General features: G+C 46.8%; 2 protein-coding genes across 2 annotated transcripts; both read right to left on the bottom strand.

Moving 5' to 3' along the window:
- Positions 1-1,696: 1,696 nt before the first annotated feature.
- PtA15_5A731 (uncharacterized protein) lies at positions 1,697-2,282 on the bottom strand (the record flags this gene model as incomplete). The annotated part of the gene is made up of 4 exons (XM_053169524.1): positions 1,697-1,738; positions 1,788-1,987; positions 2,048-2,149; positions 2,216-2,282. 4 exons carry the CDS (start codon positions 2,280-2,282, stop codon positions 1,697-1,699), a joined length of 411 nt encoding a protein of 136 aa, XP_053020712.1.
- A 1,440-nt stretch (positions 2,283-3,722) lies between these two features.
- PtA15_5A730 (uncharacterized protein) lies at positions 3,723-6,158 on the bottom strand (the record flags this gene model as incomplete). Its single annotated transcript, XM_053169523.1, has 5 exons — positions 3,723-3,801; positions 3,951-4,001; positions 4,071-4,679; positions 4,809-5,023; positions 5,703-6,158. The coding sequence occupies 5 exons, from the start codon at positions 6,156-6,158 to the stop codon at positions 3,723-3,725; spliced, it is 1,410 nt and encodes a 469-aa protein (XP_053020711.1).
- Positions 6,159-12,013: the final 5,855 nt, after the last annotated feature.

Here is a 12,013-nt window from a genome sequence, read left to right as displayed (position 1 = left end):
CCCTTCACCATCCTTTTTTGGAATTGCTGTAACAAAGTCCCTCTGAGGAGGTTGCACAAAGCATGACCTCCACAGGAGGGACTTGCCCGCAAGTGGTGATCTTTGGCACAGAAGGAACTTGATTTTTTGAGAATTTGAGCAAGGCTTGGTACCCAGGAGTCTCTCTGTGTGCCCAAGCATTTCCTGCTCACTGCTTCATCTCACAGGGAAAATCCCCTTTCATTTTTCTGCTCCACCCACCCACCCTTCAGTTCCTAGCCCAGGAAGGGGGTTTGGGCTTTGCGCCTCATCCCCCACTCCCTGAGCTATCAGGTTTCAGCTTCTTGGCCTCACCACATGAGTGTGGGCAAAAACTGGCAACAGTTTTTGGCAATAAGACACGTTCTCCCCGTTGACCCACACACAGCAAGGCAAATGTGAGACAAAAGGGCTCCCCCTGAAGGGGGTAGAACACTTTGATCTTTTAGCTGTGTCTGACTCAGGAACCACACAGAGGTGGTGCGGAGCGCGCAAACCATGACAGCACAACATGAGCGGTGCGCCCGCAGCCCCTCTGCCTGACCCGGAATAAGCACAGCAGTAGAATGGATGTAAAATATTTACAATTTTACTCAACGGTGTATTTCTTGCAGCACCTGGTGTCCAGGGGGGCAGTCCCAGTGTGCCTGCCTTGCCATTCGAAAACTCCTCCATCAGTCTTAAAAGAAGAATTGAATGTCTTTCCAGCTAAATTTCCCTGACTAACATATTTTAAATATTGTATTTCTGATGAAGTAATATTTAATTGAAAAACATACATCTTTTCATTTCTTATCAATTGTTGAAAGCTGTGTGAATTAAAAATTTTCTCTAGTTCTTCCATTCAGGAGTGTTGTTCAATGTATGTGTTTTGGGAGCTGTGACATTAACCATTTTGTGTGCAACTCACTTGCAACATAAGCAAATTGAGGAGGTGATAGTGTACCATACTGTGTTAAAGCTTTGTAAATAAGAATCTGAGCTGAATTGAATTTCTTGTGATTTCCTCCCTTTACTGGAAAGGTGAGTTGAGCCCAACCCAGGAGAGGTGGATGATCTTCAGTGTCCTCAAATACCAAATTGTAAAACCATTCAAGAAGCTTTTGGTGATCCAAATCTCTAATCTCTCCCCAAAATTGGTTGGCATGACTTAAATATTTTCCAATTGTTTTGCTTCTGCTCAGCAGGCGGTGTACTTTGTCTTTGGCTACCCTTTGTGGCGATAGCAATGGAAACTTGATGTAGACATTGTGAGTGGGCTTCTTCCCATCAGTTGGTAATTTGAGTTTGGGACTTGAAGGATAAACAGCAATAGATTTATCTTCAAGTTCTGGATCAGTTTTCTGTAAAAAATTTACTAATGCAAATCTGTATTCTTTGGTGGATTTGATCTGATATGCTTCCTCTAACGCAATTCTTTTATTTTCAATATTATTTTGGAGATCATTAACTGCTTTTTGATCCTTGGCCTTCAGGGGATGAGGGAATTGTTGGGCCATATGAACAAGGTTTACATCTTCTTTGGCTTCCTGAAGTTCCTGGAAAAATGGCCCACGCGTTTTGACGCTGAAAGAGTTTTTGATTTTTTGATTTGCAGTTTGCTTTTTTGGACGGATGACTCTCTCAGGTTCATCATTGTTTGTGATCAGCCGGATTTCGCTCATTTTGTGATGAAATTTCATAGATTTGGCTCTTGATTTTCGATCTCCGAGGTGTGGTCCTAGATAATTGCGAGGAAATGATCAGTTTATGAGTAGCTCATTCTTGACAGAAATTAACTCCAGGATGATGAAGTCGTTTTGAGGATAAACTGTCATACTCAAGGAACGTGGCTTGGTTGTGAATTTGACTATAGGCAGGGATTGATCCAGGTCTTGTTGATCCACTCCCGACCCTTCATACAATTCACGTCCTTCGAGTAAGCGGTTTGAGGTTTGAAAGGCGTTGTTTGCATTTTGAATACCTAGATCTACCGCTCATCATTAACAGTGAGTATCTACTAAAGGTTGCGGGCAGCCTTCGAGCTGACCTTTTTCTCCATCTGCACTGCTGGTGCTCAAGCTGAAAGTTGGCTCTGACGCGGGGCTATATCGATTATCGTAAACGTCGGGGAAATAGCTGTTAAAGGATTCTACAAAACGGGCACACATCAATTAGCTCGCATAACTTCCATAACAATAGATGATGAAGGGCCCACCATGCGGCGCAGGGTTGTATAAATCTAGGTCCATATCATGAAAAGTGTGATCGTCTGGGAATTGCATTTTTGAATGCCATGATGGATTGCAGTTGGTTATTTTCCCGAGGTTTTGGAATATCTCTGAATCAATTTCGGGATTGTCAGTTGGAATCATCCCATCATTAGCTGTGGTGATCAATTTAAAATGGAAAAGGGCAACTCCCAATAAGGTTTGCTGGATACAAATCATGTTGGTATTGTACGGATTTCTTTAGCAAGTTATGTATGGTGATTATCTGAGTTCTATTTAGATTGCTCTATGGAACGCCAGTGGGGACACAATCGTACATGTTACCCAATTTTCGCCTTTCGAGAAATCATGTTCGCGTTATACCTGGTACATACAAACACTCGAACCTCAAAAATTCCCTCGCGGGCGCGAAGCACCTGCCTCGGAAGGAGGGATTTTGAAACTCCGATTTGGAGCTTTAGGGGCGAGTTTCAACTGAGTACAATGTTTGTCTCGAGCCATCAGATTTGAATTATGAAGGATGCAGAGAATAGGCAGGAATCGTAGATATAACCCACAAGTTTTCTGTACTTTTTGAGCTATTTACTGGCAGTTGCCAGTGAAAAACAGAAGGAACAGTTGTGCCGTCTTGCAGTGCCGTCTTTTCTCAGCGTGAGGGACGCATGATTTCGCAGCCCTGGTCATCGAGGCCGAATCAAGAAATGATGCAGCGCCTCACGCACGGCGGGGAATATGTCAAATCCTTTATACATTGCCAATATCTGCCAATAGTCCATTTTCTGTTTCAGGAATGTTAGAACCTCCAATCGAGTACAAGACGTGTTTTCATCTTCTAGAAACAGTTGATTAGATCTGTTTGATCAACAAGAAAAATAACTCAAAGTGACTTATATGTAAGCCTGTTCTTGTTTCCTGGGTTGTTGAACCTGGGTGGATTGGGGCGGACCGCCGAGTCCCAAGATGGAGGAAGGCCGACCGCCGAGGGACCGACGCCATCTGATCTGCTCGCGAGTGGCCGAGGAGTCAAGGCCGGCCATCCCATCCAGCCCGAATCACGGAAGATTGGAAAGTCAGCCGGCCCCTGCCCCGGACCCAGTAGCGGGTCGGGCTGACATTGCTTTTCCCCCGCAAGGGGCAGCCCGAGCCCGAGCCGAACCCGGGCGAGTTCAGGCGGCCCGGCGGCGGACCCGCCCGATTATCATCCCTGGTTAGGACAGGTTCTACTAGTCTTTCTCGTCCACCCACGTCCCCTCCCTCACACGGACAGTGCTTCCAGTGCAGTATACCAGGACCCTAGGCCGCTCAGAGATCACAACCACACGACCGACTCTTCATTTCACATCATGGAAGTAGGAGGAGGTAGGGGTAAGCATTTTCTGTATAGATAAACTGAGGACGACAAATATAGGCTATTTTTATGGCTGCAACACGGGAAGAAACGGGGGGCCGATAGTGGAGATCAGGGTCGAGGGGGTTCCTGGGGCGCGAGACGGGCTATCTGCGGATGGGGTAGGGGGGTCGGGCGTATCCTGTGTGTTCGTACGCCGGCGGGGAGTGGATCCGGCCGAGGGATCTGCGTTGGACGGGCGGGCGACGGGCGGGCGAGGGCGAGCGGCGCGGGCTGCGGGCGCTAGATGGACCACAACGGAGGCCACAGTCGGCGTTAGAAAGGTGCTTTCTTCTGGGGAGACATGCGAATATGGATGGGCGCCAGATACTCACCGACGGGGGGAATGGCCTCTGGCTGCCACTCTTGGATCAACCGCTTCGTATCTGTAACAGAGGGGGGGAAGTCAACGGGTGAAGCCATGCGAAGAAGCTGGGAACTGGGACGGGACAAACCTTCGGTCGACGCGGGGAGGCTCGACGAGTCTTTCGACGGGGTGGGCCCAGCTGGGTCTCACCGGCGACCTATCCTCGTATCTGCCGACACGAGTGACTTCGGGAGCGCGGACATGATTGCGATAGTACGCCGGCTCAGCGGCATGCGGTTTCAGCATATGCACCCGACCTTGGTAGTCGTCTCGGGGTAAAGGTCGGAGCGAATACGGATCCGCCGCACGGGTGCGATCGGTCATGTAGTAGTCACGCGAGCCGGGCGGGGGAGAGCGTGAGCGAGAAGGAGTGATCATGTAGGGCGCCCTGTGATCTTCGCCCCGGGGCAAGACTTTGAGATGGAGCGCCCTCTGCTCATCGCGTTCGCGATCTCGTATGGAAATCTCCGGGCGATGACGCTTGTCTTCAAAGTGGGCGGGTTGGAAGTAGCTTTCTCGGGACGAGGGCGGCAACCTTTCTCGGTCCACACGCGTGTAGTCGATCTCTCCCAGAGGGCTTCGGCGACGATGGTGGCGATGTTCCTGGGATGCAAGCTCCAACTCCGGTCTAGGGTCCCGGCTCATGTACGCATTCTCTCGATGGCGAGGCGGGGTGAGTGAGCGGGCGCGTAATCGACTGAGAGGGTGGAGAGTAGGACAGAGCAGATCATCAGACGAGACAGTTGCGAGAAAGAAGATAAGACAGAGGAGCAGCTAGTCATGGTGCCCAGTTGAATTGAAATCGAAGGCGAGTAAAGATGCACACCGCTTGGAATATAACGAGCTCTCTGCATCAGGACAGTCTCGGGCCCAATGTCCGATGATCCCACATGTATAGCAAGCTTCTGGGTTGTTGGAAACGGCAACATGGCGAGGTCGACTTCCGCCGTGAGAGAGTTCAACTTTGATGTGAGATCCCAGGAAGGTGCCTTCATGATATTTTGAGACCGCATCGCATGCCGCTTGTGGACTATCGTATTCCTGTCAGAGAGAGAGAGATTTCAAGAAAACGGCAGACAAGCGGAGTGTTTGAGTATTTTTGTTTCAGCCAGATCAGCGGGGAATTCTAGGTGGTTGGGCAGAGCTGCTGCGTATGTCAAGACTGATCACTAGGGCCAGTTTGGTCTTCAGTCATCATTAACAGAAATGAGTGTTGTTCAGCTGGTGAATAATTAGTAGACGCCATTGATGACTTGCATAGAGCGCATCGGTTGTCCAGGCGGGATCGATGCCAAAGTTGATCACTGAGCAGATTTGATCGATGGCCACAAAACAACAGTGGGAGTTCAAACCAATTCTAGATGTCAAGACCAAGCGAAGGATGATGGCGGGCCATTTCTCAAGCACCGGCTACTAGTGACAGTACTCATCCTCATTGCCGGGTGAAGAACGGCTTCAGATAAGGGAGTTGGTTGAGCTTGTGGTTTCAATTGAGATATCAGCTGAGAGAAACTCCGATAGTGTGGAGCTCAGAGTGACCAGAGGTCAGAAGCATTGAGGCCAATGGAGGTGGATGTGTGTGTGAAGTGAAGGGTGATGATGCGCAGGATGGATGGAAGAGTGTGTGTTGTTGCGAGAGCGGCTAAGGCTGAGGAGTGATGATGATATGGTATGGTATGATATGATATCAAGTACAAAGTCTGAGGTCTCTTAAGCTCACCACGAATCCGTAGCCGGTCTTGAGTTCGACGTTCTTGATCCGGCCTAGCTGAGAGAAGCAGTCCTGAAGGTCTTCGGGTCTGGTGAGCTCAGGCAGCCCGCCGATATAGATCTTACTAGGGTTCGGTACTGTCCCGTTTGGGATCGGCTCGACTGGCTCAGCTCCTGCAGGCAGACTTTGATGGTGATGGTGGTGGATGTTCTCGAGTGCTGGCGGATCTCGATAGATGCGCTCGGCAGCATTCCGGTCGCGCGATGGAGGGTGTCTCGGAGGACTGTCTCGCGGAGCTGGACGAGATTCAGAGTGGCGTTCTCGAGGCACAGAGGACGGATGGAAGCCTCTTCGGTCGGGGTCCCGGACATCATCCTCGACGCGTGCGCGAGTGGCCCGGTAGTCTTCCCGATGCTGGTGATGCTGATCAGGCGGAGGTCTGGTCATTTCGTTGTGAGCTAACATTGGGTCTGGTTCTCTGAGCTTGGGCAGGTGGCTGAGGTAAGTGGGGCGTTAGAGAACTTGGTCAACAAGGGTTTTCCAGCAGCGAGATCTGGTCAGCGAGGTCTAGAAAAAGAGCAAGAGAGATCTCGTTCAGCACCGGATCATCCTCAGCATGGGGCAGGAGACCAGCGATTGTGGTCGAGGGGGGAGATGCTCACACCGGTGCCCGTCCGAGCCGAGGTCGTTGGTGGTTGGGATGGCCCAGCGGAGGAGGGGGCGGGTCGGGGGAAGTGGGTGCAGCCCCGCTGCGGAGACTGCGCCCGGGTTAGGGCTGCCCACTCGACGAGTTCCGAACTGTGGATGCAGTGCAACCTGCAGACAGTCCCGCGCTTCAGTCTGACGGGAGGAAAAACAAGAATAAGGAAAGGGGGCAAGAAAAAAATGAGACATCTGATCGTTGAACTATTGTGCGCAGAGCCTAGCAGTTGGGCCAATCAAAAAGAGGGCCTTACTAAAAAATTGTGGCTTCCCGCGAAAAAACGTGGTTTGCCAAACTTAGCTACATAAGTCCCTCGATCATCTGAAGGAGGGACTTACACCGTACCTCGCAAAACAGTAGGCAGCAGAAATCCCATTTGGCTGGGGAAAACTTTCAAAATTTTCAACTCTTTATATCTTGGCTCAGCTATAGGCTATCAAAATCCTGCATAGACAGTTTTATCCAACTACATCAGCACTTGCACCTGCCACCTGCCTGAGGTTGGATCCCTCCAAAAACTCTCTTGAATTGCTAATGAAACAAAAAGGAGTCATGGGTATTGGGAGGGCATTGTTCAAACAGGCCTTGGTCAAAGCCATACTTGTGACATGTGAGCCTGAGTCTCTATAGTGACAGCAGGACACAAGAAAATGGGGGGGCAATATTTGGATTTATTTGGATAAAGAAAATACAACGATTGGATAGAGAGAGAAAGAGAGAGAGGAACTGAGCAGATATTCAAGATTATTCTGGTGGGTACTAACTTCCACTGGCAATGCTGCCTCCTTAAGGGAGTGCTGCCAAGCTGTGCTGGAGAGTACTACAGCCTCCTCTCACCAAAGAAAAATGGAGGGTTCCTGGATTAGACAGGTTTAATCCAGCCAAAAATTTTTTGACTTCTCTCTGGATAGCCAAGGTTCTTTAAAGGGAAACCTATGTGGTTTGTTTCTTACAAAAACCACAGAAAAAGAAGGATGTGAAGCAGTTGAATCCTTAGGTTATGAGGTCAAGATTTAAGAAGACCTGTGATCAAAGATTGGGCAGAAGCAAGCAAAAGAGAGAGCAATCAAAGAGACACAGAGTTTTACCTCTGATATAAACAAGGTCCAGTGAAAGAGGTTACTTGCTGTCAATATCCTAGGCGCCTGTGACGGTAGGTATACTGGGAGTGTTGTAAACTCTTTGGTGGTGATCTTGGGTTATCTGGGGGTGTGGTTCTGGTTTGCTGAAGTCTGTAGATCCTCCTCAGGCAAGGGGGATCCTGACCTCAAAAATTTTCACAGTTTTCTTATGTAATTACATATGTACATGTAGTTTGGTGCGCCTGGTAGCACTTACACATCACAACTGCACATGCGTGCCACAACTCAAGAACTCAGGGAAGGAGTAGAGTTACAAAGAAATGGTAAGTTGTAACTAGGGTTAAAATTGCATAAGGAAACAGAATATGAAGTCAAAACAAGGTTATCTCTTAAGATGACAAAGATATGAAGTAATTTATATGTAAAAAGGTAGAAAAGGCAGACTTTAGGTCAGATGAGTTGACTCTAAGGCTGACATTACACCTGTCAAAACTTTGCAGATCTTATTTTTTTAAAAAAAAAAATCAAGTTCAGGTGTTACAGATAAAAGAAAGATACCAGCAGAAAGCCATGCTTCTTGGATATCTCTTGAAGCAGCTGACTTGGCCCTAGCTGTCCTTGCATAGCCTCAATTGGGACAAGCAAAAAAGGCTGAAAACAGATGTCTGCTGCCTACTCTTTTGTAAGGTAGGGCATAAGTCCTTCCTTTGGAGGGTTGCTTTGCAATGGCGCTCCCACACCTCTGATCAAGGGACTTAGCTAAGTTTGGTGGTTTGCGGGGGCCCAGGTGTCAGAATCTGAGCTTTTTAGTCCGCTCTCTTTCTAATTTTTCATTTTACTGTCCCTGTTCCTGTTCCTGTTCCTGTCCCTGTTCCAGTTCCTGTCCTTGTTCCTGTTCCTGTTCCTGTCCCTGCTCCTGTCCCAGTTCCAGACATGTCCTGTTCCTGTTGTCATGTGTGTTACATGCGTCCAGGCTCCCTCTGGATCTGGAGCAGGGGGCTATTTAGTTGTGTGTTCGTGTCCGCTCCTTGGAGGAGAAATAAAATCATCAAGTCTGAGCCAAAACCACTCTAGCCCCACCTGAGCCAACAACCTTCAGCAAAGCTCATCTTTCAACCCCTCCTCCTCGCCTCTCAATCCCTCAGTCCTCAAGTGAAACCTCAACACCAGGGACTGTGCATCACACACGGTTTTGGACCGCAATTAGATGTAGTTTGTCAAATTATTTTTCTCAGCTTGTTTTGAAGTTTTTTTTTTTCAAAAATTCTAAAAATATTCCCAAAACTTTGAAGGGCTTAGAATTTAGTGGTAAAATCTGTTTTTTGTAAAAACTCCCCTCTTTGAATCTGAATTTTGAGCTCACCTGGTTTTCTGGTTAAATCAGTGTGGGCTGCTCCCAGTGGTTATGGGGACTTCCAAAGATGGCTTGATACTTGAAAAAATGTGTAGAAGTTTATGGCAATATTCAAATCCTCAAAAAAGAGGCATGGAAAAATGACTCCCAAAAATTGGGAAAACAACTCCCTGAAGCTGTTTTACATGGCTGTGACCGTTTCTTGGCCAGCTCCATACGCCTTCCCCAGCCAACAGTGGTTTGCTGCTTTACTCTACACCTGAATCTCTGTTTTCCAATGATCCAGTTTTTACAGGCTTTTTTTGAAGTTTGCATTTTGTACAGCAATTTCCTCCCAGCCTTTTTCTCTAATGGCAGTGCACTCACTTTGTTAACTTAACCTAACAAATTGGTACATGGGGGGTGTTACTGCTGGGGTGACATGTTACATGGTGTGGACATGTTACATGTTGGGTTACATGTTGAATGGTGCCTGTGTGTACATGTTGCTTACGGTTTACATGGTGCTTGTGCATGTCACAGGTGGTGCATACATGTTACATGCTATACACCGGTTACACTGTTTTTAAACTTCTTGCATGGGGGCTACATGGTGCAGGACATTCATGTGGGGTACTTGGGGGTTGCAAGTTGCGGGAACAACTTACATGGGGGTTGCATGTGTTGTGGCGGGACTATGGGTTTACAAGCTGTCACATATTTCTCACCATTACATACTACAAACACATACTCTATAAATATAGTTATTTGCATAGTTCTAGCATTTTCTTATGTATATTCTCTCACCAACCCAATTACATGTACATAGGCCCTACAAATACCTTACACCATGACAACATCAGTTCCCCCTTGGGGGAGTTTCCCAGTTCTGGTTCAACAGCATGTTGCAGAAACATGTTACAAGGGGATAGCATGCTGTGGGAAAATGTTGCATGTTGCACAAGGTTGATACATGGATTACTTGTTGTAAATTTTACATGGGGTTACTTGTTGCTGAAATATTTACATGTCATTTATCTGTTGCAGAAATATGTTGTACGGGGGTTACATGTTGTGTAACAATGTTATACAGGGGTCACATGATGCTGGGGCTGTAGTCCTCTGAATGTCCTTCTAGGCAGACAGCTCCCAGTGATCCAACAAAAAAATATTTTAAAAAAAGTAATCAGAGGATGCAGCCTGTGGCCTAGAGATCATCATTTCCAATCTGTTGGGGGGTGCCTTTCACCGTTCAGAACAATCCCTGCACACCGCCATCCACCACCCATGCAGGTAGGCTGTCAGCCTTAGAGTCAGTGCAGCTGACCTAAAGTCTGCATTTTTACCTTTTCATATGTGAATTACTTCATATCTTTTCCATCATAAGAAATATCCTTGTTCAGAGTTCAGATTCTGTTTCCCCATGCAATTTTAACCCTAATTACAGCCTACAACTTCTTTTTACCTCTACTTCTTCCCTGAGTTCTTGAGTTGTGGAGTGCATGCGCAGCTGTGACAAGTAAGCGCTACAAGGCGTGCCAACCACATGTAAATATGTAACTACATAAGCAAACTGTTAAAATTTTTGAAGTCAGGATCCCCCTTGGATCAGGAGGATACACAGACTTCAGACAAACAGAACCAGACCCCAGATAACCCAGGATCACTACCAAAGAGGATACCACACTCCCAGTACACATACCTTCACAGGGACCTAGGATATTGACAGTAAGTATAGTCTTTAACTGAAAATTGGTTATCACAGAGTGAACTCTGTGTCTCTTTATTGCTTCTTCTTCATCTCTTTTCAACTCAAAACCTCTCAAGATCAAGGTTACTATGTTAATCCTAGACTTAGTCTAAAAATCAGAGCAGATTAGTTTACTATTCTGTGTCCCCCCACCGTCTCCTGCTGCGCGCGGGGGCTTTAGCCCTTTTTGTTCTGGCACAGCTGTCCTTGAAACCTTCCCAGGTTGTTCTAGTTGAATTTGAGGATCCTCTTACAAAGAGCAGATAGACCACCTTCTGATCATATCTTTCTCTTTCTCTCTTCCCTTCTTTCTGTTTATAGTTCTTTATCCCAAGAAATACAGGCAGTGCCCACCCTTTTTTCCTTGTGTCCTGTTTTCAATTTAGAGACACAGGCTCACATAGACCCAGCACTGAACGTTTCTCATTACTGCACCCTCTACCAGCGTAGCTGGTGGCTGGAGTTCAGGGTATAAATGGGTCAGGTTTGGGCCAAAAAACAGTGCCTAAACATGAAACCTAGGCTAAATTTCTGTAAGAGATAAGACCAGAACTATAGAAGATAATGTAAGTAAAATTATTTGAAGAGGAATTTTGAGAAGGTCAATGAACAAGACATGAAAAACAACTCTATAGAAATAATGGAAGTGTGAAAGATGGACAACTATAGGCAAGGACACTATGAGCTGTAGATAAAGTTCTGGATGAGGATTGGTGGGGTTAGTTGAGTGTTGAAGATATGAACAAAAGGAAAGATGAGAAACAAACCCTGAGAAATAGGTAATCAAATAAAAGAGTATAAGGATAAGAGCAACAATGATCTAAGACCAGGGGCAGGAGAGCTAAAACAGAAGAAACCAGGAAAAAACAATGATCACTTGTGTGCAGGTGACACAGCAAAGTACAAAGGGGCCTTTTTACCATTTCATGTCAGTTGAAGGCAAGTGATCATTGTTCTTTCCTGGTGAGACAGGTTAGTGTTGAGGTTTGCCAAAGTGAGAGCAATTGGAAATGGAAGTGCAGTTCTCACCAAGTTGAGAAGCTGCAAAGATGGTCCAAGTTAAAGCTTTGTTGAGTCTTGATGTGAGGGCAGAGTGTTCTATAGTGAGTTATCTTGATGAACGTTGAGGAATTGTGGAGTATCAGATTTGAGGGACAAAAGGATTGAGAACATTGAGAAGAGAAGCAATGTTCCGGTTGCAGTACATAATGGAGCATTTAGGGTTGGAGTGAGTCATGTGATGCTCAGCGTGTGTCAAGTGCAGTGCACAGAACTGATGATCATGATGCGCAAACTGGGCTAGATTCAACGCTAAACCCAACCCAACCTTTATTTTGGGTTGGGTTGGGTCGCAGAAGATTGCAAAATTTGCTGCCCAAACCCAGTGATGCCATTCTAGGTTGGTTGGGTTGGGTTGGGTTGGGTTTGGGTCATGGAAAAACCCAACCAGTA

Source organism: Puccinia triticina, chromosome 5A (assembly GCF_026914185.1).
Source record: "Puccinia triticina chromosome 5A, complete sequence".
Lineage (NCBI taxonomy): Eukaryota > Fungi > Basidiomycota > Pucciniomycetes > Pucciniales > Pucciniaceae > Puccinia > Puccinia triticina.
Note: the sequence above shows the minus strand (reverse complement) of the source record. Positions and strands in the feature narration are given on the sequence as shown.